A 26,849-nucleotide genomic window follows, 5' to 3' on the forward strand; every position below is an offset into this window, starting at 1 on the left:
TTTTCATCTCCATTTCAACTGCATCTGCTAACGATCGATCGAAGCTGATACCACATGTTTATAGACCTATCTGTAGATACATCAAAATCATTTTCAGACAATCAATCAACATAAAAAAGTCATACCGTAAACCGCTATGACAAATAATAATACACCTCGCTTGTTACCTCAGATCCAACCTGGTCTTGCATTTACCTTTAGTGAACTTCCTTTAGGTATAGATCGTACACCACGATGTTACCCAATATTCACCCATCACTCAGATCAAAATCAATCAACCATCAATAGCCTTCCAGATGAGAAAGTCGCCCAGCTTACTGAGATCAGGGAAAGTTTATCTGATTACACATTCTCATCGCCTATCACACCAAAATCAAACTATACGTCAAACGTCTCAGATCCCATTTCAGTTACCACAGTAAATAAGAAGGGCAAAGCCAAAGGCAAAAACAAATCCAAAAGCCAAGGTAAAAACACGAAGATCAGAGATCAAGTGGTAGATCAAGGTAAAAAGAAAGGAGGGAGTACACGAAGGAGAGGTGAATCTCATTGTAAGTAAGGCTATCTCTACCCCATTATTAGAAAAACCTTGCCCGTTTCCTCTGAACATCCGTGTACGAGAAGCTGATTAGGTTTTTTTTTCATTGTTGCGTTAGACAAGAGAACGGTAGAAAAGCCTAGAGGACCACCTTCATGGCTTATCACCAATACAAAATCTGTTCATCCTCCTTTGCAACCTCAATCCACATGTCTTAAACGATCGGCTCCACCCTTGACGTGCGTAGCGGATCATCCAATTACTCGATCACCATTAACCATTACCACCAGCATGAGTTCGATCTCTACCACTACCACAGCTTATTCCGCTGAAGTTGAAACATCTAGTCCAGTCTCCGCCTCTCAAGGTCACTTTTTCCCACCTTTCTACGCACAACCTCCAGCTAATTTTCAACACCTAGCTTATGCATCACCAACCTGGTCTATTCCTTTCAATACATTTACAGATCAACCTGTGTCTGTCCTAATGAACCAAGACCAAATATCTAAACGATGGTCTTTTGCCTCTTCCGATACAAGCACCTCTACACCATCTCCCACCTATGTTGGGGAGTACCAGTCTTGCGCTCTCGGACTATACTCCTCCTTCGACACTAACACGCCTCCAATACCTTGTCCTCCAACTATCATAAATAATCCTTACATATTGTAAGTAACTCTTGTTGCGTGCGCGGATCAAGAATAGTATGACTGACCTAAAATTTACAGACCAACTTATCATCCATTTGGCCCAAGTGTCTTCATCCCTTCTGCCCCTCCGTACATGATCTCTTCAATTGCTCCCCAAAACACTTCAGGGATATACCAAAATGAGAACGATTGTGTCCTCTTCCCCCAAGGGTGAATATGAGGTTTTAGAGGTGATACAGATCCAACGGATTGTCATGGAGAGATCAAGCTATCACATACTATAATACAACAGAAGGTTTGAACCACTTCACAAAGTTTGACGTTGTTCAAAGTTCTCGTTGGGTTGTAGTATGTGATAGGATAAAATGTTAAAATAGCTATTCGTTCGTTGATTTACGGGAATTATGTATACGACCTCTTATCATACTTTGCGCCTCGGTTACATTCAAGCTACAATTTTCAGGTGTTCAAAAGGTAAAACTTCAAGTGCTTGCGGATTAGATTGAGCATTTTAACAGATTTAACAGAGCAAAAAGAGGTCTTCAACGATTCTCAATATGGGGCTCCTAATCTTTGTGAAACGCCATCTCGAGATTTCACCTAACATGAGACACAGCTTAAATTGTTGATATCGCTTACTCGCGCCTGTCTTTAGCTTTAATTGTACTCGTACGGTGACCGGGCGATAAGGGGATCAAGTTACAGTTTATTTCGCATAAACAAAGCTGTGTAAAACAATAAATAATTCTTGTAATTTTCCAACCGATTATATTAGACCTTATCATACAAGTTAAACTTGGCGAATGGACGGGCTTTGTATATATCACACTGCATTGATTGTTGAACACATGATATGAGGTTGTATAATAAGCATATAAATTCAAGTAGAACATGACGAATTTTATAGGTTTGGTGTTGATCCGGTGAAACATAGGAAAGATGAACGGAGTATCTGTGCGTTAGTTGTCAGTTGTTATATCATCAACACATATTTGATTGTCACATCATCTTTTGAAAGGAGCAAGGGTCCTTTGGAATACGTCGTTTTAGGTATTTATAGTCATACTAAACTATACATATCATACAATCCTTTGAATCAACTATATCAATCTCCTTCGTTACCTTTTCCAGTTCATCATTCCACAATCATAATATATCATAGTGATCTGATCTATAGGTATCTTGTATTCCAAAAAAAAGGGATTAGTTCAGCTGGAGTATCATCGAAAATAAGTATTCAGGCTATATAGAAGATGTCTCAACAACAAAGATATAGCCAAGTACCTGGATTCGGTCCAGTAGGGGGAAGTAGTGAACAAGGAGGTTATTCGGATCACCCAGAGTTGACAAGTGCAAGTGCGAATAGAAGAAGCTCAGGTTTTGGTAAGTCTTGCTTTCTTTTTTCGGCATACTCATGACACCGGGATGAAACAAAAATGAGAAAACATAATATGACCAGTATCACCAGAGTTGAAGGATGAAACATTAGTATTGCGACTAGGCTGGTCATTCCAGTCAATCAGTTACACTTGGCCAAAGCAGGTGGCCAAGATATCTTGTTAACTTTCTCACTCTATCTTTCGATTTCTTTCTCTGCCTCCTTGTCCTTTGTTCCTCTTGGCATGTAAACTTGGCTCCGCTTTGATACTATTCTCAAGGCAGTGTAAAATAGTTGGTACTATCTGCTGACTATTTTCATCGAATTTGCTCTTTCGCCCTCATCCTCAATTCATTGCAACGACCGGCTCGTTCATCTCACCTAAAATTGCATTTCATTTATACCCAACTTCGAATTGATGTATCTGGCTATACATCAATCATTCATATATAGATTTAGATTACAATTATTCAGTTGATGATCGGTATCACACTGTAAGTAGTTTTTCACTTGACCGATATACCTTAGGTCAGCTATCCCAAACCGTTTGGAAGGATGTCAGCTTACCTGGTTGTATCACCTGGACATCTTTTCGATAGCCTCATTTTTTAGCAACCAACGAACCATCACGATCACATTCCGGTACATCATCATCTTATAAAGACCTTCCTTCTCCACCTCACAGATCTAGATCCACACTTGCAGCAGGCACCGCAGGAGCCGGTACAGGAGCTTTCGCAGCAGCAGGAGCTACAATGACATTAATGAATGAAAGTACAACAGGTACAACAAGACCATTTGCATCAAATTATGCTAGACAGAATATACCTTCAGAAGAATATTATCCTATGACAGATAATTCTACTACAAATCAAGAGAAATATGGTGGATTCACAGCAAGTAGACCATACGGTTCTAATGGTAAAAAGAAAAAATGGTTAATAATCGGTGGTGTTATATTAGGTGTAATTGCTTTAATAGGTATTATAGTTGGTGTGGTTGTAAGTCAAGTAAATAAGAATAAAAATTCAAATTCAGGTAGCAGTAATAGTGGTAGTACTAGTAATGGAAATAATGGTAATACATTGAAAAACGCAAATGATCCAAGTGATTTTACAAAAGATTCAAATTTACATAATTCTTTTTGGGGTTTTGCTTATACACCACAGGTAAGTAACATCCCATATTTGGCATGAGATATGTAAAATTACGACATGGTGTACATGGCTAACTGGCCGATGCTTGATTTACTTTATAGGAAGCATTATTACCATGGTGCGGTGCCTCTCAAACAAACGTAACAAGGGATATCCAGGTAAGTAACCTTTATAACAGCTAATCAGTCTAATCGAGCTGGCCGCTAATATTAATTCTACAACGACTACAGCTGCTATCCCAAGTCACTACAAGATTAAGATTATACGGTGCCAATTGCAATCAATCCGCTTTGGTATTACAAGCTATTCAAGATACTAAAGTGAATATGACTGTCTGGTTAGGTATTTGTGAGTAGAGCGAAAGTCCATGACAATACAAAAAAGGATCGGACAGATCTGTATAGTATATTGATGTTCTTGCGTTAATAGATGTTGATTCGAATGAGACTGCCTATGACAATCAGTTGACAGCCGTCACAGATGCTTTGAAGACATATGGAACTGATCATGTCTCAGGAGTAAGTACTTTTGACAGCTAACATCATGTATATGAGCCTTCCTTCGTCGGTCTGGCTTATCCCTTTCCTAGAATCTCCAATCAATGCTAAGTACCATACCGTAGCTGATCGCTGGTACCTTCCCCTATAGGTAACTGTAGGAAACGAATATATCCTCAATACTGCAGGAACAGAATCAACAACATCTTCCGCATACTTAGCTGCCTCCAAAACCATAACGGACAAGATCACAGAAGTCAAAGCAGCAATTCAAGGATTGAGTTTAAGCAAAACCTTAGCCGTCGGAACTAGTGATGCTGGTAGTGTCATGAGTAAATCTTTGGGCCAAGGTATAGATTATTTCATGGCAAACGTGCATCCGTGAGTGCTCGACATGTGCCGTTCTCCCTGCACGACAATTGTCAAGTAACTGATTGTCCATTGATGTGTTCACAGTTGGTTCGGTTCTGTCGCTATCGATGATGCTGCAGTATGGACATATGACTTCTTCCAAGAATTCGACGTTGCGCCAGCGGCCTTAGCTACGAATAAACCAGATGTATACATAGCTGAAACCGGCTGGCCCACCCAATCTATGAATGCGAGTGAAAGTAATTCAGGTGCCGGAGGAGCTAAAGGTGAAGCTAGTGTTGCAAATCTACAGAGTAAGCCGTCGTTGTTTTTGATCATCAATGGGGAGGTTTCATCCGCTGATAATTTTTGTCTGTGATAGCTTTCTTAGACACTTTCGTCTGTCAAGCCAATGCAAACGGAACAGAGTATTTCTAGTAAGTCGTATCTGCCTTGCAAAATTGATGACGTGCGGAGCTAATAATGAGCTTCCATAATAGCTTTGAAGCATTTGATGAACCATGGAAAGTGTGAGTAGCTTCGGAGTGGTTGTGGAACGAATGGAAGGCTAACCTATTTTGCATCATAGTCAATTCGGTGGTGTAGAACCATATTGGGGTTTATGGGATTCCGACAGAAATCTAAAGGATATCAAGATCCCGACTTGCTCTTAGACCGTCAATACAGGATGCAACATGAAGGCTGTACCGGCGAATGTGGTTTATAGCAGATACTTGAGTTCGCTCAACAAGCGGAGTGATACGATTTAGCAGAATAAAGAGGTGGTTTAATGTCAAAGGTGGATCAGCACATCTCTGAGATTTCGGTTAACAGTTTTCACAGTTTTCACAGATGAATACCATACCAGTTCATCATCATTAGGTTAGTTATCTGAGTGAAAAGGTAGTCATTTATACATGTATTCTGTACATTTAGATTCAGTACATATGGACAATATGAAGTGACTGACATAAGATTTAAACCTTTGCTTGGATTTTAACAGATCATGAGATCAGCCTGAGAGGAGTTAAATTTACACATGCGGCCCGATGAATGCGGGATTATTCCCCACAATCAGACATGTTGCGCACAAACCAAGCGGGAACTATACTTTCCGAAGATTATCCGGTGGTCATACTGTCATACTGCTGTACTCTTTCGGATCTCACCGAAGATTACTTTTTTGGTTTGGTCTTCGGTCCATTTTGTGGAGGGATTTCTCCACAACCAGTTGAAATTAGCCGAAAGCACCTCATCTTGTACTTACTGACAGGTATGTATATATAACGATGCTTGAAAACTACAAATAATATCGCAGATAGAACATACATATAACAACTCGACCTGTATACAAGTGTTTCAGAGTTGAAAGGATAATCGAGTATTATATTTTGAGATACAAACGACATCGGAATAATATGAGTCCAGTTGCCACAACAACGACAACAACTACAACCTCCACCATCCAAGGAAATGCTTCTAACGGTGGCGGTATATTGAAATTGAGAGGACATGAAGGAGATTATTTGCCAGAATTACAAAGTAGAGGTGTAAGTCAGTTTTTCTAGGGTTGAGATAGGTAGGTCAGATATCGTTACTGACCTGTGAAGACGAAAATATACTTTTAGTGGACAGTAGTTAAAAATGCTATTTCAACAGAAAAAGCAAAACAATATGAAGATGAAGCTTATAAATGGTTAGAAAGTTTTGGTAAAGGCTTTGATAAAAATGATAGAAATACTTGGAAAGTTAAAAATTTACCTTGGTTTGCAAAGTAAGTTTTTAAGTTTTAATGGCGGATCTGATAAAATATATAATATATACAAAATAATATATACAAAATGATAAAATTGATATTCCCTCTTATATTTGTAATTCATTGATAATTGTATGTTATACTAATATACGCTTTTAATTTGATTTAGAGGAGGTTTATTCAATCGACATGGTGCAGCACATGAACAATGGGCATGGGATATAAGAAGTGAAAAAGGTATTATAGACACTTTTGCTAAAATTTGGGGAACAGATGAATTATTGGTTTCTTTTGGTGAGTTTTTGGTTTATCCAAAACATATGATTTTTGCCTATCATGCAATTCGATATGTCATTGGAAGGGTTTCAAAATTTGATTATTAAGTACTGCTGCAAATTGAGAGATACTGACATGTTTATTCCCCTTACCTTGCAATTAGACGGTGTAAACGTTTCATTACCATTTAAAAATGAAGATTTAGGTGATAGAGGTGCACCTTGGCCACATGTTGATCAAAGTCCAAATAGAAAAGGTAAAGAATGTATACAAGGTATTGCTAATTTGGTGAGTTGTGTTGTAGTTCTTCATTTTCTTTCTTCTTAATAGCTAAATTTGGATAATACGTATACATACATACATACTAATTTTGATGTTTTCTTTTGGTTTGCTATTAAGGCTGAAAATGGTCCAAATGACGGTGGATTAATGATTTTAGATGGATCATTCCCATTATATAAACAATATTTTGAAGAACATGAACATTTAAAACCTTCTGCTGATGGATGGAATTGGATAGATTCATATTCATATCCTGAAGAAACTTTACAATGGTTTTATGATAAAGGTTGTAAATGGAAAAAATTAGAAGCTGGACCAGGTGATTTAATTTTATGGGATAGTAGAACTATACATTATGGTGATGCTGCTAGAGGTGATAGACCAAGAGTAGCTACATGTGAGTTTTTTGATTAATTTTTACTCAACATACTTTTTACAATCCTTCATCACATACTGTTTGGTTATGATGAGCTGTCATCCTACCAAAATGAAGCATTGCCTTATACTGATTCTACATTCGGTACCTTTGCTATTAGACGTATGTTACAAACCAGCTAAAGGAATTTCACCTGAAAAATTACAAGAGAGAAAAACCGCAATGGAAGAATATGCAGGTACAGTAAGTCCTCACGTTTCATCTTGTCAAAATCGGTGGTGTGAGAATATAGATTAATACTGATGGTGATGATCCTTCATAGTCTCACGATCCAATAAATTTCAGATTAACAGGTACAAGCGTTTATGGACCTTTATCAGATGATGAAACTCAAATTCCTAAACAACCTGCTGTATTATCGGATAGAGCTAAACAATTAGCTGGTATATTGTCTTATTAGAGTGAAAAGAGGTATGTCGAACAGGGACAATCATTGTACTGGAAAAGATGGAAATTCAGTTATGATTGCTGGACTTTAGTAGTGTTTTGTAATAATCGGATGTAAATGTATAAATATTATAGCGGATGCTCAATTGGCATTCGCGTAATTTATAAGGATGAGGAACTGTTCAATATAGATACATATTGTATAATCAAACTACAAAGCATAATTGATATTCTTTTCAGTCTAATCACTTATACAAGAAAGTACAACTGATATCGTAGATTTCACTTATTGAGTGGAAGATCCAGATGTGGTAGTGTGGTTTGAGTTGTTACCAACAATAGCATCTTTAACAGAAGTAGCAGCATTTGAAACCTTTTCACCAACTTGACCTAAAATTCCAGTCGCTCCTGCAGAATCGTTACCTGGAGTAACGAAATCTCTAGTTTGTTGAGTTGTTGATTTAGTTTCGTTTGGTTGTAAGTGAAATGCACCTCTGAAAAAAATGTTCGAGTAAGAAAGGATGAAATCAGCGAAAATATTTCGATAAAGTCGTTTGACTACAGTATTCGTATAGGACTGAATGGGTAAGGCACAGTATTTTAGTGATCGAAGAACTCACTTATCAAGTTTTTGTTCAGCTTGTTCAGTCAAACTTTGTTGACCTGATGGTTTCAATGCATTTGTTAATCCACCTGTATCTTGTCTGAGAGCATCATGACCATGAGCGTTTCCAGTTAAGCTATAGTGTGTCAGATTGATCGGTCAAATTTCGTTTGAGGAAGACAATAGATACGAAAAGCAATATGTATGTGGGAAGGCAAGGAAGGAAAGGAAAGAAGAAGAAAGAAAACAATTCAAACTCACTCTCTAAGATCACCTTGAGCGTTTTCTTTGGCTTTATCAGCATCCGATTTGAATACATCTGGGGTAAGGTTTTGCTTGGCTACAGTCATCATATATCAAATAGCATCAGTATCTTGTGTTCTTAGCTCAAGACTATTCTGATACGTGAAGGGGAATAGCTAGGGTCCATAGGTATATATCGCATAAAGGTTGAAGGAGGGTTACAAACGACTTACCAGCTTCAGTGTTTGATTGTCCTAAAGTCATCGTGTCTGATTAATTTACGTTATTTGAATGTTATGTGAAAATATGTATAATATTCTTATCGAGACAAAAGAAAAGATCAGGTTGGTATTCACGAATTGAAGCCTTTATATACCCTTTTGTCAATCTACTTGAGCTCGAACGTAGTAGCCAGTTTGACGATATCAACATGTTGAATGACCTTGGCAATAAGTTAATCTGATATGACGTATAAACTGACGTAGAACAAAGGAGAAACGATGAACAATCAATCATCTACCATAATAGATAACATGACCGTCATAAATACACAACAAGGTATCATAGATGACCTTTTCAAAGGATGATTACTGAACCAAAGGACCCAATGACGTTGAGCTTGATGAATTGATCGCTTCCTTTCGCTGTGTCGATGTAACTATGATGCATACCATTGCGATGGTCTTCATCTACGGCCATTGAATGAAGAAATTTCCGCATCCCGTTCGTTCTGCGAAGACAAGCTTCATATCGCTTGATTAGTACCAAAGTGGGGGACCATTTGGGAATACCGAGTGCTGTAGTTATCTTTGATTCTTTTTGTCTTTTCGGCTTGTCTGGTTGCTGTAGTGTCTTGTCAAGAAACGATCGAGGACATAAAAGGTTTAGTAGGGCAAGCGGATTGTTCGTTTCAATTCACATATCCTGTTATATAAAATCGCTTTAGCAAAATGGATTAATCACCTGTGCTTGAATCGAGTAATATCCCTATCCCAGTCCAAGAGGTAAGAAGGTTCAGTTTTGCGAAATCACACCCAATCCATATGCCAATGAGATGGTATCGTATATGCATTTGGTCACGTATGGTCCACATCTGTTGCGTGGATCAGAGGAAAAGCCGTGTGACGATGTGGATCGTGTTAATCTCAGCGAGATCGAAACTCAAATTCGAGTTTACTATGATGCTAGACTCTTGGTATTGACTTCCCACTCAATCGCGTTGACCATTATCATACTTGAGTTGTAATGATTGCTTTTTCAAACCCATATGATTTCGGACGGTAGATACATTTGTTCCGTTAGATATCGAGCCATCTCTGAAGAGAAATAATCCAGCTTAGTTCCTGATCACTCGTCAAATGAGATTATCGAGGAGTTGACAGTTATGTGAAACATCACAAGAACCTTCTGGAAGCGTGACTTACCTCTCCAATTCTTACATCAACTCAAGTCACTATCTTCATACCTATACCTAAGCCAATCTTGAAGTAGATAATCTAATTCTTCTCCGCTTCCAACCTCTTCAATTTCCTTTCTACCACACTACGTATGGGACATGCAGTACTCTTTGTATTCTCATCTAACTTTTTCCCTTCCTTTTCAGCTTTGATATACATCTGCTGACAACATTTATATAATGATTCAACATATGATGAACATGCTGATTCGTTATAATTGTTTTTAGTTAAACATGATTGAATTGCACAAGCTATAAACGCACAATCATAAATCAGCATGATTCCCCTTAGTATACACACATTTGTAATTGGGCGGAAAGAAAAGATCACCTTCTTCTTGACAGTCTTGTGGAGCTGGCATTGTATTACGGATTGCAATAATCTCGAATATCAGATTGGAATGTAGATGTAAGAACGATAATCTTTCTGGTTTTTGCCTTTTTATTTTCTACCATTCTTTGAACCACCTGACGTCAGACAGATCCGGCACTTTCCCACGATTGAAGTTGTTTACCCCGTTTCAAATGGCGATGTAACAATTAAAAAGTTGATTTCCTTCTGAACGTTCATTGCTATTTCTATATGATGATCATTATTCTGGTGTAGGACTGCTGCACATAAGTATAAGCCATGGCGAATTCTCAACAACAAAGTCACAGTCAGAACGAACGAGCTGAATAAATCTGATTGACACCATCTTACAAAATAAGGAGGAGGAATGTACCCTTTGAACTTTTTACTTTAATGCTCAACTGGACACGTATAATTCGACCAATATGGTCTACTCTGATGTGAATAATCAGAGCTCCTACGTATCGACATATCAACCTCTTCCCAAAAGACCTAAGTTAACCTATGACACATCTAATACTGGACTACCTTATTCTTCTTTGCCACCTACGCTTGGGACGATCAAACCATTGGAAACATCGCAGCATGTTAACGGACCTCAGTCCCCGCAATTATCGAATTCTATCCAAAATACTAAAAGTGAATCAATTCCTAACTCATCTAAGAGCAAAAAACGAAAATCTCAAAAACCTACCCCTGATGGAAAATTGATTCTTCAAGATGGTATATACGTTAGAGAATCAGTAGAATTAATACACTACATAGACAAAGATTCAGTATGTGAAGTGGAAGTGATACCACCTAATGCTACTTTTTCTCACTTCGCACTCGAGATGATCCAAACGATGTAAGAACTCAAAAACCTGTCAATAGTATTTGTGAAGAAAATATATTGCTTTTATCCACTTTATTAGCCATCAACAATCTAGAAATATCATCAGTACCTAGGAATATCCTATCCGGAAATGTTAATCAAGCTATACCATGTTCAATTGCTGGGATGGGATATCCTTTTCATGTGATAAGGTTAATTGGTTTAATAACTTCTAGTGAATTAAAGGAAATCAATAATTCATTGATAAAAATTAGTTCGATTTGTCAAACGACAGATTATTCAGAATCTATCAAACAAGGTAAAATACATCCGTATCAAAATATATTGAGAAAATGTTGTTTTACATTTGGATATACATCTGATGGAATGATAAATGGAAATAACTATGAACCCAAATCATTATCCAATGGACTAAGCGGTTTAGAAGAAGAAGATATAATTTTAAAATTAAATTATGGTTTATTTCCAAAAATATTACATAGGATATGCAAACATTTAATTAATATTCAACCTGAATTAACATATACAATGAGAGCGATAAATGATTTTTCATTTAATTATTATAAAAATGTATTGAATGGTGGTGGTGGTAATAATAAAAATAAATTATTTGGTTCTAAAACAATGAATAAATTAAGATATGGTGGTTTAGGTACAACGATTAAAATTGGTTTAAGTGAAAATTTAATACCAACTTATCCACATATTGAACAAGATCATGGTGAATCACCTTCAATTATTTTACAATTATCAGGACCAAAATCAATAATAAGATTTCCACAATTACATACTGATGTAGAATTAAATACAGGTAATTTCATAATTGCACCTTTAAGAATTTTATTACATCATTCTGTTATTCCCTCACCCCAATCACAAGAACAAATGAAAAATCAAAATGATTGTAATAGTGATAAAAAAGAGTGTAATAATCAAAATCAAAATCAAAAAAGATTAATTGTGATGATTTATACTAAAAAATCAATCGAAGATGCTTTTAATAAAAGTGATGATAGAGATCAAAGAATTCATACTTTTTCAACTAAAAGATTGAAACATAAAGGTACAAAAAGTGGTAAATCGAAACATCGAGGTAATAAATCACAAGGTCAAGAAGTTGGAAATCAGTCTGCACAATCACTGGGAGAAGATGATGTAGAGGATGAAAGAGAAGATAATGAAGATGATAATGATAACGATAACGATAACGATAGTGATGAGCAAGAGGAGATAGATGTATAAGAAGAATCAATTGATATGTGAAATTCGTTGTATTTGTATACTCTAATCGGCTATATCCTGTATATTTACATACCTTGCATACCTAGCATCATGTATATCTTATTTTTTGAATTGTACGAATACAAGCCAGATAATATGCAAATTTGCTGCTCAGAGACTTCGATATCGAAGTGCAATTTCGTTGACTACTTACTAACACCGCGGGTCTAAGTCTTGAGCCCGGGAAGTGGGAAGTGGGGAAGTGATGAATTAAAACCCGATAACCGACGGTCTAGTGCTGAGTTGAGATTTGACGTGATCATTCACGCTCATCTCCGTGACAGCAATAATAATAGTCTTCATATATGATGGTTTTGTTACTCTATTGTTCAAAGCAGATATATTTGCAGTTCTACCTTTCCTAATCGCTAACTCAGTCAAGTTCACAGAAGAAAAAGCTTTTCAAGATGTCAGACATTTACTCATACTCCGTAAGTTCATCATCATCCAATGCATCGACTAAGCCATAACGCCCTTGTTTTTCTCAAATTAGGTCGAACTTCCTAAATCATCTATCGCTTTATCTGACTTGAAGGATAAGACACTTCTTTTCGTTAATGTAGCAAGTAAATGTGGTAAGTAAAGTGTTTTTCTCCCTTGATGAATCCCTATTTCATTTTACTTCGATTCATCTCAACTTGGATGCTGATAATGTTTGATTAGGTTTAACACCACAATACAAAGAATTACAAGCTTTACATGAGAAACAAGGTGATAAAGGATTAGTCATCATTGGTTTCCCATGTAATCAAGTAAGACCTCGATTTCCTTTCCTTTTACCCACCAATCTTTTTTTGGTATCAGTTATAAAGGATGCTAATGAGAAATTTACATCCTATTCATAATTTATAGTTCAAAGCTCAAGAGCCTGGAACAGATGATGAAGTTTTACAATTCTGTCAACTCAATTATGGTGTAACTTTCCCAATCGCTAAGAAGGTGGGTAGTATACTAAGAGGGTACAACACAAAGTCACGTTGTTATATTGATGTTGACTAACCGATATATCGTTTATAGGCTGATGTAAATGGACCAGAAACTCAACCAATTTGGAAATACTTGAAAGAGAACTCTCAACCACCTGTAGAGAACATTGATTGGGTGAGTGACTTGTATGATCTAGCTATCTCACTCAATGCCTGATAAGTTTGAGTATAGAGGTATCGCTAATTCATTGGATTTTCCTTCCGTTAGAACTTCTCTAAATTCCTCGTCAAGGATGGTAAGATCACTTGGTTCCCTGCTAGAACTACCAAAGTTGTGAGTCTTTCTGTTTCGAGCGACAAAGACTCTATAACCAGCTGCATTAGTCACAAATACATGATATCATGCTAAATAATACTGATCAATCTCATAGGCCGATGTCGAAGCAGCTTTGTAACATGCCGAACTCAAAGATAGATTATTGTCTTGTCTACATGATAGAGTAAATGGACGGATGCATATAAGAATAAAAGGAGCAATACCACAATTTCACATATCGAAGTGGATGAGCTGATGACATGCTGACGGTATATCCGTCCTATCTATGCTCAAGATGACTTCCAAGTCAATCAATGGATAGCGTGAGAAAGAAACTAATTCTCCATTTTGACGATACTACTGCAAGTCGCTTATTCATCGACCGCGCATAGGACCCTTTTCAACTTTCAAGGATTGCGCTCTTGAATCAGGATGAATGGAAAGATGTCTTCGCTGGCCTTTACATTCCGTCACAAATCAAGGAAATTGCACGACAATCACCCTTACTCCACATTCAATGTCAGAACGAATCAAATGGCTTTTCTAGGGTAGTATAAGAATGATGTTGAAAAGATTATACAACATCGTATAACAGCTGCATCCAACTTTTTTCTTTAGACACTCCCCTTCTACCAGTATGTCGATTCCAAATCAGCTAGATCACGAAGAGATTATGGACTTCACTAGTGGCAAGCATATAAATCGGCAATTACCAGGTGTGAGACTTAATAATTCTCAGAAACGCCAATCAGATATTCAACCGAAGCTGCGGAGGAGAACGTATCAAACGACGATTTGAAGCACATAGATTGGGAAGATTTTGAATATAATGATCTGGGTCTTAGTGAAGAGCAAATCGATCTATTATCATCGAACGCTATCACCAGCATTCTTGATCAGGATTATGGGTTGACGGATATCGATATCGGAGATTTCTCGAAGGATGATTGGGACATGTCTAAAGAAGCTCTTGATTCTTTGATATCAGATACTGTTAAAATGATCATTCCTTCTAATACTGTTCAAACTAGTCACTCCAACATAAACAGAGATGAACGGAAGACAATGTACGATTGGGAAACTTATGCTAATCAAGTATTTTCGTATTGGGACAAAGAAAAGGATGGCTTTCCCTGTGCTTTATGGTTAAGATCTGGACCAAGTGTTACTGAAGGATATTCAATTCATAAAATTCCCCTTGAACCCGTAGAAATGACTGAAGAACGATTAAATACCAGAGTAAGTCATTTGGAGGTTACAATGCGAAAGCTTTCAAAGAGTGATAGTATCACTGGAGTAATAGGAAGGAAAATCAATTTTAATGGTATGCGGGATTGGTTAAGTCATCATAATCAAAAAATACTTGATGAGTTATCCACAGAATATTCAGCGATTTATTTAACAAATCGAAATAAGAATAGAAAAAATGGTGAAGCATATATACTCAGAGGCGTAAGGAAAAATAAACGAATTACGGAAAAGATAATCAAATCTCTTTCAATGGTTTCAACCAAGCTTTGCTCAGAAGTATACAAACCTGAATTAGAAGCTTTAACTATAAGAGATTTACTCAATGATAGTGATAATGTTGAGCATGAATTATTTGAAGGTACAAAGAGTTTTATCTATCGAGCATATGAAGATGGTTGTTGGGGAATTAAAAAAATACCCAAAGGCACAAAAAATAAAGATGAACGATCGTCAATGAATATCGCTGAATCTTCTCCTAGTCCTTCTGCTTCTGCTTCTGCTTCCACCTCTGATTTCACTAAGAACACTAAACGAGGTCCAAAGCGATCAAGAACAATAGAATAGGCATTTGATTTGTAGGTTCTTATGTAGAATTGACCTTCTAGGTTATGCAATCATATGCATTTACGCCACTTTTATTGAACCATGCGTGTAGCAGGCGATGAATGAGGAGTTGGACTGAGATCTACCTTGCTTATTATTATTGCTGATTAATGCAGATCTTAACGGATAAACTGTTTCCAATGATATCCGTGAAGACGTAAGATACGTGTGGTACGACTCTCCTTGATAATTTGCAAATGGCGATTCCGATAGAACTTGAAGAATAAATAGAAGCAAGCACACAGAGCTTTACGACGCGTTTCAAGTTGAATATACGCAGATCGTTATTATTATGCTCATTGGTGACTTGGCTACATTAGCAAATCTGTTTAGTGTCATGAAGAGTGCTGCCGCATAAGACGGTGTTCTCCCTTTCATATCAAGTCAAGTCTAGCATTGACATGTGAGCAGTAAGGTATGGTGACATTCCTCTAATATAAATACAAGATTGATTGGAGCTTAAGCAGAGATAAAGTTCTGAATTGAATCGATCAACTAATTTATCATTCCTTATGAAATCATTCTCATCATGACATACCACCTACGGTATTCTTTTCATATGTGTGTGTGTCTCGGTAATCAAACAGTTGAACATGAACCGAAAGAAGTTTGGTTTCTCTCTCTTGTTACCCTTTTTCTCTTCAAGGTAAACCCTTACAAATCAAGTAAAAATGATGAGAAAATCTAGACATCATACCCTGAATATATACAAAGTGATCGGTATAAATTACTCTATTTGGTATTTTTTTAGGCTAGAAGCGGATATAAAGTAATTGGTTTAGTATCCAATCATCCTTGTTTTTTTCTCCCCGGGAATAACGGTCACACCTTAATAATCAAACAACCATGAAAGAAAAAAAGAAAACCATAAGAAAATGTACTCTGGAAGTAAAATATCATCAAAACCGATTTCTTCTTTTTCTTCTTTTAACATCTTTATCGATTCATTCACCATCATCATTATCATCTCTCATTTGTTCGACAATCATCTCCAAAGATAATATCAACAATCGAATACAGCATCTTCATTCATCACAATACATACTTGATCACGTTTTGAAGGATTTAGAAAGTGAATATCATTCGTTAGACCGATAATTCCGGAAATATATCTCAACCCAAAACTAAGAATACCTTTTCACTGCCGGTCATTCGGGCAACAATAACAACTTTTTTCACTGAAAGATAACATAATCCAACATCAAACATCCCACTTCGACGCAATAATCATTGATAAGAGGATAGTACAAGTATAGAGATCAGCCAGATAACATGCCGCCACCAAATTATCCACCGCAGATGAGTGGGAACAACCCAGTGAGTAGGATCATCTGCCTTCTCGTCTCATGTCTGCTTTCCCACCTCACAGCGAATAGAATTGAGGAGAGGTCATAGCATATATATATATATATATATATAGCTGTGTCTCTCAGATGAACGGTTAGAGTCAAAGTAGATAAAATTGGATCCTTCATTTTCAACCCTAAATCAATGATGACGAAGTGAAATGATGTATTCTCAAATTCCGGTCTTCTCGGTCTAAACCTAGACTTTTTTTGCGGTGTATTCGGAGTTGCAATGAGGGGGTAGTTATTATTCAGAGACAACACATCTCTCATCAAATTCAGTGACCTCTATGCTCTCTCATATTGCGCTTCCAGAATGAAGATACATAGACTAGAAGCTTACAGATCGTAAATTTAGTATCAATCTAATTCCAATTATCCCTCTGATCCGTATTCACGCAACTATCCACCTCATCAGAACCCTTCTACCACAAATCAACCATATCTCCCTCCCCCATACGTCTTACCTCATCATCAGCAGTATCAACAGCCTCAACCACCTTACAACAGTCAACCTCAATATACTCCTCAAGCCCCTCCACAAGCGGTAGAACCAAGTAAGACTACAGACAAAAAGCGTAAATCACCAAAAGCCGCTGCATCTCGCAGAGAAGGAGAAGTGGCCGTTCAGCCAATACCACAAGAAGGTGTGATACCTGCTAAAAGGGGTAGACCAAGAAAGAACGCCAATCCGAATCCTATCGAGCAACTCGATAAAAGCGACAAAGAACCACAGACTGTACAATCTCAACCATCTATAATGGTCTATCCACCTCCTCCTCCTATCCCAGGAGAAAAATATAATCCTTCGCCGTTATTCAATAAGAACCCAAATGGCAATGCGACTTCCGGAAATCCTACACCTGCATCTGGAGAAATCAATCCGCGTGATGGAGTCCAATTACCCTCAATGGGATCATGGGCACCACCAACCAGTAACATACCTTCATCCGGAGTGCGAAACTATTCAAATCAAAATCAAGCACCGTATGGCGGTAGTCCAGATGGCATGAACGGAAATGGATGGTCATCTGTTCCACCTAGACCTTTATTGAGTGAACAACAACATTGGTCCCAAGATCAACAAGGATCATACCAATCTGATCATTCATTTGATTCGATCAAACCAATGAAAAGAGAAAGAGATAATCAAGATCACACTGGACCTTTAAGTGATCCTGGTGAAATGGAAGCGTCATTGGCTTTAGCAGGTTTAAAAAGAAGAGATAGTGCCCCAGCAGGTAAAAAAACTAAAAAGGAGAAGGATGATACCAAGAATGCTTCCAATAAGAAAGGGGAAAAGGATGGGAAGAAAAGTTGTGCAGAATGCAGGAGATTAAAAGCTAAATGTGATCGAGTTTTCCCATGTTCGAATTGTAAGTCAGCTTTCATTCACACTTTATCCCATATCGAAGCTGACTTGTTTTGTGTAGGCCGAAGAAGAGGATGCGCACTCGTTTGTCCAGAAGGTGATTTGAGTTGTATGCAAGGTAAACGATTAGTTCTCGCTTCAACAGAACAGCTACACGAAAGAATCGCTCAATTAGAATCTGCTTTATTTCAATCGCATGGCAAGACATCTGCAGTACATCATCCATTGTTAGCACCTGAATATTTAGATGGTGGTTTCGCTTCTTTACCACCTCCACCTCCATTAGTACAAGACGAATCAATTGACAAATCACCCAAATCTGGTTCACATTCCAATAGATCAGCCAAAGATCATTCTTCAGCTTCAAGCCTGATTCTTGCTACACCTCAGTTATCAGCTGAAAGATCTAGCTCACAAGGTCGTATGGCTGTCGAAAGTTTGTTAACTGAAGATTCTGCCGCTCCAGAAGGTAAAAGAGAAGATGAGTGGGCAGGTGAAAACGCTGCTCCAGCTATGATTGTAAGTCCTGCAATGTGCGAGGTCATGTATGTAATGCTAAATGAAACGATTACATAGATTGGTACAGTCGGTAATCAAGCAGGTGACGATCTGGATGAACGTCATCAGGTATTTGAAAGACTCAAAAAGCTTTTGCGAGTGTTACCATCAAGAGAAGAAGTTCACAAAAGAGCCGAAAACTTTTGGAACACTTCCATATGGTAGTAAGTATAATCCATTCATTGCATTTCTGCCATGTACAGTATATTGATACTTTGACAGTCAAACCATATTGCGTAAAGAGGAGTTTGATACGATTTATGAGCCGGCTGTATTTGGTATGTTGTTCATATGTTGATCGCCCCTTAACAGAATTGATAAGCTAACCTCTCAGTACAGCTCCAACACCGGCCAATCCCCTGTCACCTCACAAATTAGCTGTGGTATTGATTGTTCTCACGCTAGATACTTACTTTGAGATATCAAACGACGAGTAAGTCAATCCACCTATGCTATCGGTCCATGTTTCTCTTTCTCTCTTAGAGAATATCAAGTTGACCTTTTTGGATATTCAGGCAAAATCTTCTAATTGCTGAATATTGGGATGCCTTCCAACGATGTTTTGATACACGTTTCGGATGGGCAGCAAGTGTAGCTGGTGTTCAAGCTCTAGTGAGTATTCCTTGTCATGCAGTTATGTCATGACTGTTGGCTGACACCCTTCGATCTCAGGCTGTGGCTACCTTATTTGTTGGTTTTGGATGGCGAGGAGCTAGAGCATCTAACTTTTATTGGTTAAGACAGATGACCTCTTCTGCAATGCAGGTAAGCTCTGTCTCCGCTGTTACATGTAGAATTGGATATAGCTCAGACTTTTGTCTTTCTAGCTTGGTCTGCACAGGGAACCACATCCTTCTTTACCTGAAGAAGAAAGAGAATTCCGTCGAAGAGTGTTCCACGAGGTAAGCGTTATTACCAGTAATTTACGTGCCTCAGTTGCTGATCACGATTTACTGTTAGATGTTCACGCTTGATTGTCTAATATGCTTAAATCATGGACAAAGAACGGCAATACCAATTGAATATGTTGAATGTTCTTATCCTAAACACGCCTCGCCGTTATCGTTGAAAAAGTATGATTTCATGAAGTTGGTTAAAACACAGGTCATAGATATAGTAAGTATCACCCGATGATCCTATCGGAATTGAAACTGTACTGACGCGTCGACTATAGGGTTGTCTACCTGATAGTTCTCCTGCTAGTCAAGAGCAGCTCGATAAAGTACAGCAAAAGCTGATGCAGTTTGAGTAAGTCGAAATCACTCTCTTCTGTCTGTTGCACGGTATTGATGTAGTGCTTTCTTTTTTAGCGTATCTGCTCTCCCTTCATTCCACTGTCCTTTGCTACGAGGTGATCCGTTACCCGCTGCTGTAGATGGGTTCACGTTGGACGACGCCAAGGGCTTACAGACTACCACAACTTCAAGTGAGTAATAGGTCGATCTCTTCTTAATCTTTTTCGCTGGGGTTTAATTATGCTGACCTTTCCGTTATTGCTATTAGTGTGTCATTATAAAGCCATGCGTGAGTACACATGCTGTGTCACATATCGCGAAATCACCAATGCTGACGAAGCTATTAGTTTATCTGTTCCGACCATCGTTGAGACGTCTTGTTGCCCGACTTAGATCGCAACCTCGTGAAACGGTTGTATTCTCTGACGCTGATCGAGAGACTGTTTCTATGACTTACCGAGCATGTCACGCCATAACCCTAACATCATATTACATGTTCCGTAAACATCCCAAATTAATGGCTAGATGTTGGTCAGTTTGGGTGCAGACTTTCTCAGCTGCAGTCTCAATAGCAGCTTTAGCTATTTGGTGTGGTCCTCATGTAGAAAGTACATTCATTGGTTCTGCTTATCAAGAGCTCAGTGAAGCATGCGATATGATAGGTGAAAATGGATCTGCTCGAAGTTTGGGTATTTTGGTAAGTATACTCCTGTTTGTTTCATTTGGTAGTAATTATAGCTTACACTCCTTATGTCCTCGGTAGTCCTTATTACCTATTCTCAAGGCATTAGTAGCCAATAGATATCCACAGGTACTAGGTAAAGCCTCGAACGAAATTACAGTCTCGCAAGAAGGAGAAGACATGTTATTCGCATTATTAGGTGGTCAAGTTGATGGTAAAGATTCGTCTCAATTGGCAACCGCATCACCCTTACCTGCACAACAAAAAGCTATTCAAACTACACCTTTACAAGAACAACCCTCTGTACAATCTCAAACACAGCCACCTCAGTCGGGTCAAGGTCAGGTACAAAACCCAATCAAACCTCAAATAAACCCATATTTGAATCAAAACTCGGGCGATAATATGATATTATCACAAGAACCTATGATTGAGATGAATCCGAACGCGGTTCCTGAAGCATATGCAGCAGTTGGACGATACGTTCAGCCAAATACCAATGAATGGTTTTTACCAAATAACAATAATACATCAAATGGTCAAGTTGTTTTACCTTTAGCTCATTCAGCACCCATGGCAGCTATACCTTCTATTTATTCTAACAACATCAACAGTAACAATAATAACAACAACAACAATGGTCCGACCAGGAACCAACAGATTGATTTGAACGAAATGATAGATAATCCAACTGAATTATGGGCAAGATTACAAACTTTCTATGAACCTACACCATTGTATTGGAATGACATTAATTTAGGTGGTATAGGTATGCCAATTGATAATAATGTCAATATCAACAATAGCAATAATAATATGCCAACTTCATTAAATAACAATAATCTTGGTTTTGTTGATTATGCTGGACCAATGTATTAATCACGTCCTTTAAGGGAGAATAGGTATTTAGCAATTTGTTGATGATGGTAAGGTTTTGAAAAATGAAAGGATCGTGGATGAATATCTTTTAGTAATCTATCTATTGATCAAATATCTTTATGTGTATCATTTGAAAATCTGTGTCATGTTATACATGACTTATGTATCGATATTATCAAGTCTTTTCCTCATTGCTCATACATTACTTGTTATGTAGAGTACCCCACAGTAGGCAGGAGGTCTCGGTTAGATGTTGCGTATGACATGTGCCTAACTATACACAGTCCACAGTCTTTGTTATATCCCGTAGTCCCGGGACGCTCGGACCTCTATTTCCCCCTGATGAGACACTTCGGCCCCGCGCCGAGATGGATATTTATGACATTCATGACATTCATGACATTACATCTCAGGGTTATCACTTTCAAGGTCACGCTGACAATTACATACTGCTGCATACTGCTTATTGCTGCAAATTAACCTTCTTGTATCACTGCATTTATCGCCAATAGATAGCTAACATTTGCCCATCTTGTATTAAGCATTATTGTAGCATATCACTTCATTCCCTTCAACTTGTAGTCTGAGTACTCAAAACCCACTTTCAGAATATCTGAGCTTGATTGTCTGAGGAATAGCGACAAGTGATATCAAGCGAAATGGTGACCTCACGAAGGGTATCTTACATCTTACCTTCACCTGATCAACCACCACCATTATTATCACTTCCACCATTAGGTCAACAAAGACAAGGACATCCATCACCTTTTTTTATACCTAAAACAGATGGATCAGCAGCAAGTACACCTGGAGCTACATCGGCACTTGGATCTAGAAATCCATTCTTGCAACCGTCCGCTTCTACTATTAACAATGGAAAACCAGCTTCGACCACACCAACACATGCAAGACATTGTTTAGGTATAACATCATTAGCATTAGATACATCAACATTATTATCTGAACATGATTCACCTGGTGGTATATTATATACAGGTGGTAGAGATGGTTTAGTTGCATCATGGGAATTAAATGTACCTCATCAAAAACGTAAAGGTGGTAGATATGAAATATTACCTGGTAGGGGACAAAGAGTAAAATGGGAAAGAATCGGTGATGGTGCTGAATTTTTTGATGATGAAGAATTTGAAGATGAAGAAGGTGGTGGTGGTGCCGATGATAGTACAAATAGATTAAGTAGTGAAGATGAAAATGATGTTTATCCACAACAACATCAGAAAAAAGGTGAAATTCCTTATGAAGATAGATGGGAAGTTGATCATGATCAATTATCAAATTCAAAGGTAAGCTAAACTAGCTGTATTTTATGCTCTCTATATGCATTCACTTAGCTGATATTTCCCGTAAATTACTCTGTAGCCACCACCAACATCATTTAGACAATCTGCTCAAACACATACAGATTGGGTTAATGCAATGCTATTATGTAATTTAAATCAAACTGTTATAACAGCTTCATCAGATCGAACGATCAGAGCGTGGAATCCACATTCTACAATAGATGAACCACCATCTTTAGTTGGAAGTCATAGAGATTATGTTAGAGCTTTAGCATGGGCAAAATACCCTGGTCTGTTATTTTCAGGTGCATTAGATAGACATTTAAGTATTTGGGATATAAAATCTCAAGTGCATGAACCCGTCTTCAATATCGATTTAACTAAAGTAGACGACTTTGGTGGTGTCGGCTTAGAAGGTGAAAGAGGTAGTGTCTACGCTCTAGGCGTTGGTGAGTTTTCCTTTTTTCTCGATCGTTATGAGGAGTATCCGTGTTGACGAGTTGATTGTACTGTTCTAGATCATGCTGGTCAAGTTTTGGCTGCAGGTACACCAGAAAGAGTCGTGAGACTTTGGGATCCTAGAGCAGGTGATTCGAGTATAGGAAAACTTATCGGTCATACGGATTGCGTTAGAAGTATCATCTTTAGTGAAGATGGTCGACATGTAAGCATACCCGAACTTACTTCATTCAGATACATCCATACTGACTACTTGCTTCGACAGATGCTCACTGGGTCTTCCGATACAACCATTAAACTTTGGTCGCTTGCTGCTCATCGATGTTTACACACATTCAATCATCACGATTCATCTGTTTGGGCATTACACTCTAACCATCCTAATCTCGAGCGATTTTATTCTGGTTCCCGTGATGGATATTTATGTGTAACTGATTTAGAACAATGTACAGATATCTCAGATGGAGAATGTGTAGTACTTGCTCGTGAAGGTGAAAATCAACGAGATGGTACATATGAATCAAAATCTGGTGACGAAGGTATTAGATGTATAACTGCAATGGACGATGAATATGTCTGGACAGCAACTGGAAGTGCAGAAATCAAAAGATGGAAAGATGTCGGTAGAAGAGTAGATAGGTTGAATAAAGAATTCGATGGTTTATCTTACAATATACAAACTGAAAGAAGTCCACCAACAGAAGTTTCCATAACTGTACCTCAAGGTTTAGGAACTCCTTTCGCACAAACGAATGGTACAGAAGGTATCAATGGGACAGGTCATGAAGATTTGCGTTCAATTTCATTTGCTCCTACAGCCTCACCTCGAAATGGTCCAGCTAGTCCAACTTTCCCCAATGGTCAAACCGAATCGCCAGCTTCTGCTCTTCCTTCCACCGTCAGAGATCGTCTGACAGGTAGTACATCACAACAACGTTTAAGCACTTTGAGCGGGGCATCTATCGCCAATTCAGTAGTCTCACAAGATGATCGTAACAAATATGGTATTAATGGAATACCTTACCAATCCCTTGTATGTTTAGGTGTACCTGATTCCCCTTATTCATTCGGATTTTCGCAACATCGTCCTCAAGAAGATACTTATCGGGAATCAGCTGGACATCTAAGGGCTGAAAATGATGATTCACCTAGAAGGATTTCATTCCAAGTTGATCGTGAACAACCTACTGCTAGAATGGAATTTGAAGATAGAGAAGTAGCTTCAGAAGCTAAACCATTAAGGAATGAACCTGATGAAATAATAGCTGGTCGAAGTGGATTAGTTAGATCAATCATTTTGAACGACAGACAACATGTTTTAACTGTTGATACAGAAGGTGAAGTTGCAGCATGGAACATAATTAAAGGTGTTTGTGTAGGTAAATTTAGTTCAACAGAAGTTGCTGAAGCATTACATCTTGATCGAGGTGGTGCTGGAAAAGCTGAAAAAGCTGTAAGGAAACATTCACAAGAAGTTTTAGAAATGGTTAAAGAAAGAGTCGAAGGTGAAACTATGATTATCACTTGGTGTCAGGTAGATACGAAAATTGGTAGTTTAGTTGTTCATCTTGAAGAAGGCAGAGTATTTGACGCAGAAGTATATGCAGATGAATTGGGCTTGGAAGGTTTTGACAGTCATAAAGAGGATATCAGAAGTGAGTTAAGCTTTCACTGGTATATGACGTGTAGCTGGATTACTAATATTTTGTACAACTATAGTCAATTTGGGAAAATGGGCACTAGCGAATTTGTTTAGAGGTTTAATTAAAGCTGAAGAACGTGAAGTAATGGATTTAGCTGTAAATGCTACACCAAGTACAATAAATTCTAGTTTGCCCAGTAGTATACCAAAATCACCTTCCATTCTCCAACAACAGCAACAACAATCAGGATCAACACAACAATTGTATGGTATTTCTATAGAACGATCAACTGGAAATGATATACCACATCCACATAGAAAAAGAGCTATGACAGGATCATTCTCTAATCCCAAACCACCTTCTCTGAATATACCTGGATTAGTTTCACCTGCATCTAGACCAGCAGTTTTACCTGAAGTATTTGATGAACAATTATCAAGAAGTGCACCTGAATCAAATGATTTCTTCCAAAATTTCCAAGCTTTAAAAATCCAACAAAATCAACCTCAATCGCCAAGTATATCATCAAGTTATCAACCTACAACTTTATCACCATCTGTTGAACGAGGTTCCAATAGCAGAGACTATTTTTCAACAAAAGGTAGGAAACCCGATGTTTCACCTTCAAGAGAATCCACTGGGGCTTCAATCCCACCTGCAACACCAGGTGGTACAAGTGCGGATACCGGTAAAAAAAGTGGATTTATGGGTAAAATGAAAGGATTAGGTAGGAAGAAACAAGCTGAAACTCCAATGACACCAGTTGTTGAAAAACCTATTGAACCAGAAGAAGATGATGGAAAACCTAAAATGTCTGAAAGAGAAGCTGAACAATTACAAATTTTAGATACAGTTAGATCACATAGATTTTCACCACCTGGACCACTTGAAGCTCCTAATATCAATTTACCTGAATCTACAGCACTACTGATATCTGAAGAATCTAAAGATGCTGGTGCATGGGTAGTTACTTATAGATCACAAGTTTCATCAACTGAAAGAGATATGGAAGATTTAGAATTGAATTCACCATTATGGTTATTAGATTATTTATTCGCATCAAATATAAGAGAAAAACCTCAAGTTAAATTAACTTTTATACTTGAACCTGAACCTGGATCCGGTTTGAGTGAATTACCTGAAGCGTGAGTTTCTGCGTCCTATAACAGATATATATAATCGTCTTGGAAAATTAAGCATCTATTCGCAATCAATAAAAGCTAACTGGTATTCGTTTCTATATTCGTTTCTATTATAGTCATGCAAGACTTTCAGCTTCAAGAGCATTAAGAGCTAAGAAGATATCTGCTTTCATTGTTGATAAGTTGAAAATTAATCTAAATAACCCATCTATATCAACAAATTTACCAAACCAATCTTTAGTTTCTGTACCTGGATCTATAAATTCAAATTCAAACTCAAGAAATTCAATTTCAGGACAATCACAAACCCAAACACAATCACCTAGAAGATCATTAAACACAACAATGACAAATTCAAGCTTCGGAGCCACTACTACTACTAATACTACTTCAAGTAATGGTAATAATGGTGGTGAAGCAATAAAACCTGAAGATGTAATTGAATTAACATGTGGTAATGAATTAGTTAATCCAAATATCACTTTAGCAACGTTGAAAGCTTATTATGGTTCTGGTCCTGATACTTTATTATACTATAGGTTAAAGAAAAATCCTATAGAATAATCATCAACACAGGTTTGTATATGGTCTGGTCGATAACAGGTGATGATGAATGCCAGACGATAATCTCTTAATAATTAATCTTTTTACATCTTA

The 26,849-nt window shown here is 37.7% G+C and overlaps 9 protein-coding genes and 1 non-coding gene across 10 annotated transcripts; 9 read left to right on the forward strand and 1 right to left on the reverse strand.

The window, feature by feature from the left end:
• Positions 1–136: 136 nt before the first annotated feature.
• Positions 137–1,402, forward strand: L201_003228 (uncharacterized protein; the record flags this gene model as incomplete). Its single annotated transcript, XM_066218986.1, has 3 exons — positions 137–551; positions 657–1,206; positions 1,267–1,402. The coding sequence occupies 3 exons, from the start codon at positions 137–139 to the stop codon at positions 1,400–1,402; spliced, it is 1,101 nt and encodes a 366-aa protein (XP_066075083.1).
• A 1,039-nt stretch (positions 1,403–2,441) lies between these two features.
• Positions 2,442–5,245, forward strand: L201_003229 (uncharacterized protein; the record flags this gene model as incomplete). Its single annotated transcript, XM_066218987.1, has 11 exons — positions 2,442–2,571; positions 3,020–3,060; positions 3,166–3,735; positions 3,825–3,881; positions 3,954–4,071; positions 4,153–4,241; positions 4,372–4,601; positions 4,677–4,885; positions 4,954–5,008; positions 5,072–5,101; positions 5,161–5,245. The coding sequence occupies 11 exons, from the start codon at positions 2,442–2,444 to the stop codon at positions 5,243–5,245; spliced, it is 1,614 nt and encodes a 537-aa protein (XP_066075084.1).
• A 744-nt stretch (positions 5,246–5,989) lies between these two features.
• On the forward strand, positions 5,990–7,721 carry L201_003230 (uncharacterized protein; the record flags this gene model as incomplete). Its single annotated transcript, XM_066218988.1, has 7 exons — positions 5,990–6,121; positions 6,200–6,345; positions 6,497–6,621; positions 6,767–6,891; positions 7,003–7,282; positions 7,422–7,504; positions 7,584–7,721. 7 exons carry the CDS (start codon positions 5,990–5,992, stop codon positions 7,719–7,721), a joined length of 1,029 nt encoding a protein of 342 aa, XP_066075085.1.
• Positions 7,722–7,994: 273 nt separating this feature from the next.
• Positions 7,995–8,819, reverse strand: L201_003231 (uncharacterized protein; the record flags this gene model as incomplete). The annotated part of the gene is made up of 4 exons (XM_066218989.1): positions 7,995–8,202; positions 8,329–8,448; positions 8,574–8,652; positions 8,789–8,819. 4 exons carry the CDS (start codon positions 8,817–8,819, stop codon positions 7,995–7,997), a joined length of 438 nt encoding a protein of 145 aa, XP_066075086.1.
• Positions 8,820–9,245: 426 nt separating this feature from the next.
• On the forward strand, positions 9,246–9,360 carry L201_003232. The gene has a single exon (XR_010725549.1). It is a non-coding gene; the product is annotated as a 5S ribosomal RNA (ribosomal RNA).
• Positions 9,361–10,788: 1,428 nt separating this feature from the next.
• L201_003233 (uncharacterized protein) lies at positions 10,789–12,440 on the forward strand (the record flags this gene model as incomplete). The annotated part of the gene is made up of 2 exons (XM_066218990.1): positions 10,789–11,143; positions 11,197–12,440. The coding sequence occupies 2 exons, from the start codon at positions 10,789–10,791 to the stop codon at positions 12,438–12,440; spliced, it is 1,599 nt and encodes a 532-aa protein (XP_066075087.1).
• Positions 12,441–12,886: 446 nt separating this feature from the next.
• On the forward strand, positions 12,887–13,860 carry L201_003234 (uncharacterized protein; the record flags this gene model as incomplete). Its single annotated transcript, XM_066218991.1, has 7 exons — positions 12,887–12,910; positions 12,973–13,054; positions 13,143–13,231; positions 13,332–13,418; positions 13,497–13,580; positions 13,674–13,739; positions 13,837–13,860. The coding sequence occupies 7 exons, from the start codon at positions 12,887–12,889 to the stop codon at positions 13,858–13,860; spliced, it is 456 nt and encodes a 151-aa protein (XP_066075088.1).
• Positions 13,861–14,358: 498 nt separating this feature from the next.
• Positions 14,359–15,536, forward strand: L201_003235 (uncharacterized protein; the record flags this gene model as incomplete). The annotated part of the gene is made up of 2 exons (XM_066218992.1): positions 14,359–14,407; positions 14,461–15,536. 2 exons carry the CDS (start codon positions 14,359–14,361, stop codon positions 15,534–15,536), a joined length of 1,125 nt encoding a protein of 374 aa, XP_066075089.1.
• A 1,311-nt stretch (positions 15,537–16,847) lies between these two features.
• Positions 16,848–21,647, forward strand: L201_003236 (uncharacterized protein; the record flags this gene model as incomplete). Its single annotated transcript, XM_066218993.1, has 15 exons — positions 16,848–16,892; positions 17,280–18,297; positions 18,355–18,812; positions 18,870–19,015; positions 19,074–19,129; positions 19,191–19,284; positions 19,367–19,463; positions 19,524–19,616; positions 19,679–19,753; positions 19,812–19,967; positions 20,026–20,099; positions 20,162–20,277; positions 20,355–20,375; positions 20,434–20,783; positions 20,850–21,647. The coding sequence occupies 15 exons, from the start codon at positions 16,848–16,850 to the stop codon at positions 21,645–21,647; spliced, it is 3,597 nt and encodes a 1,198-aa protein (XP_066075090.1).
• Positions 21,648–22,306: 659 nt separating this feature from the next.
• On the forward strand, positions 22,307–26,756 carry L201_003237 (uncharacterized protein; the record flags this gene model as incomplete). Its single annotated transcript, XM_066218994.1, has 6 exons — positions 22,307–22,951; positions 23,028–23,397; positions 23,467–23,612; positions 23,673–25,062; positions 25,127–26,195; positions 26,309–26,756. 6 exons carry the CDS (start codon positions 22,307–22,309, stop codon positions 26,754–26,756), a joined length of 4,068 nt encoding a protein of 1,355 aa, XP_066075091.1.
• Positions 26,757–26,849: the final 93 nt, after the last annotated feature.

Source organism: Kwoniella dendrophila, chromosome 4 (assembly GCF_036810415.1).
Source record: "Kwoniella dendrophila CBS 6074 chromosome 4, complete sequence".
Lineage (NCBI taxonomy): Eukaryota > Fungi > Basidiomycota > Tremellomycetes > Tremellales > Cryptococcaceae > Kwoniella > Kwoniella dendrophila.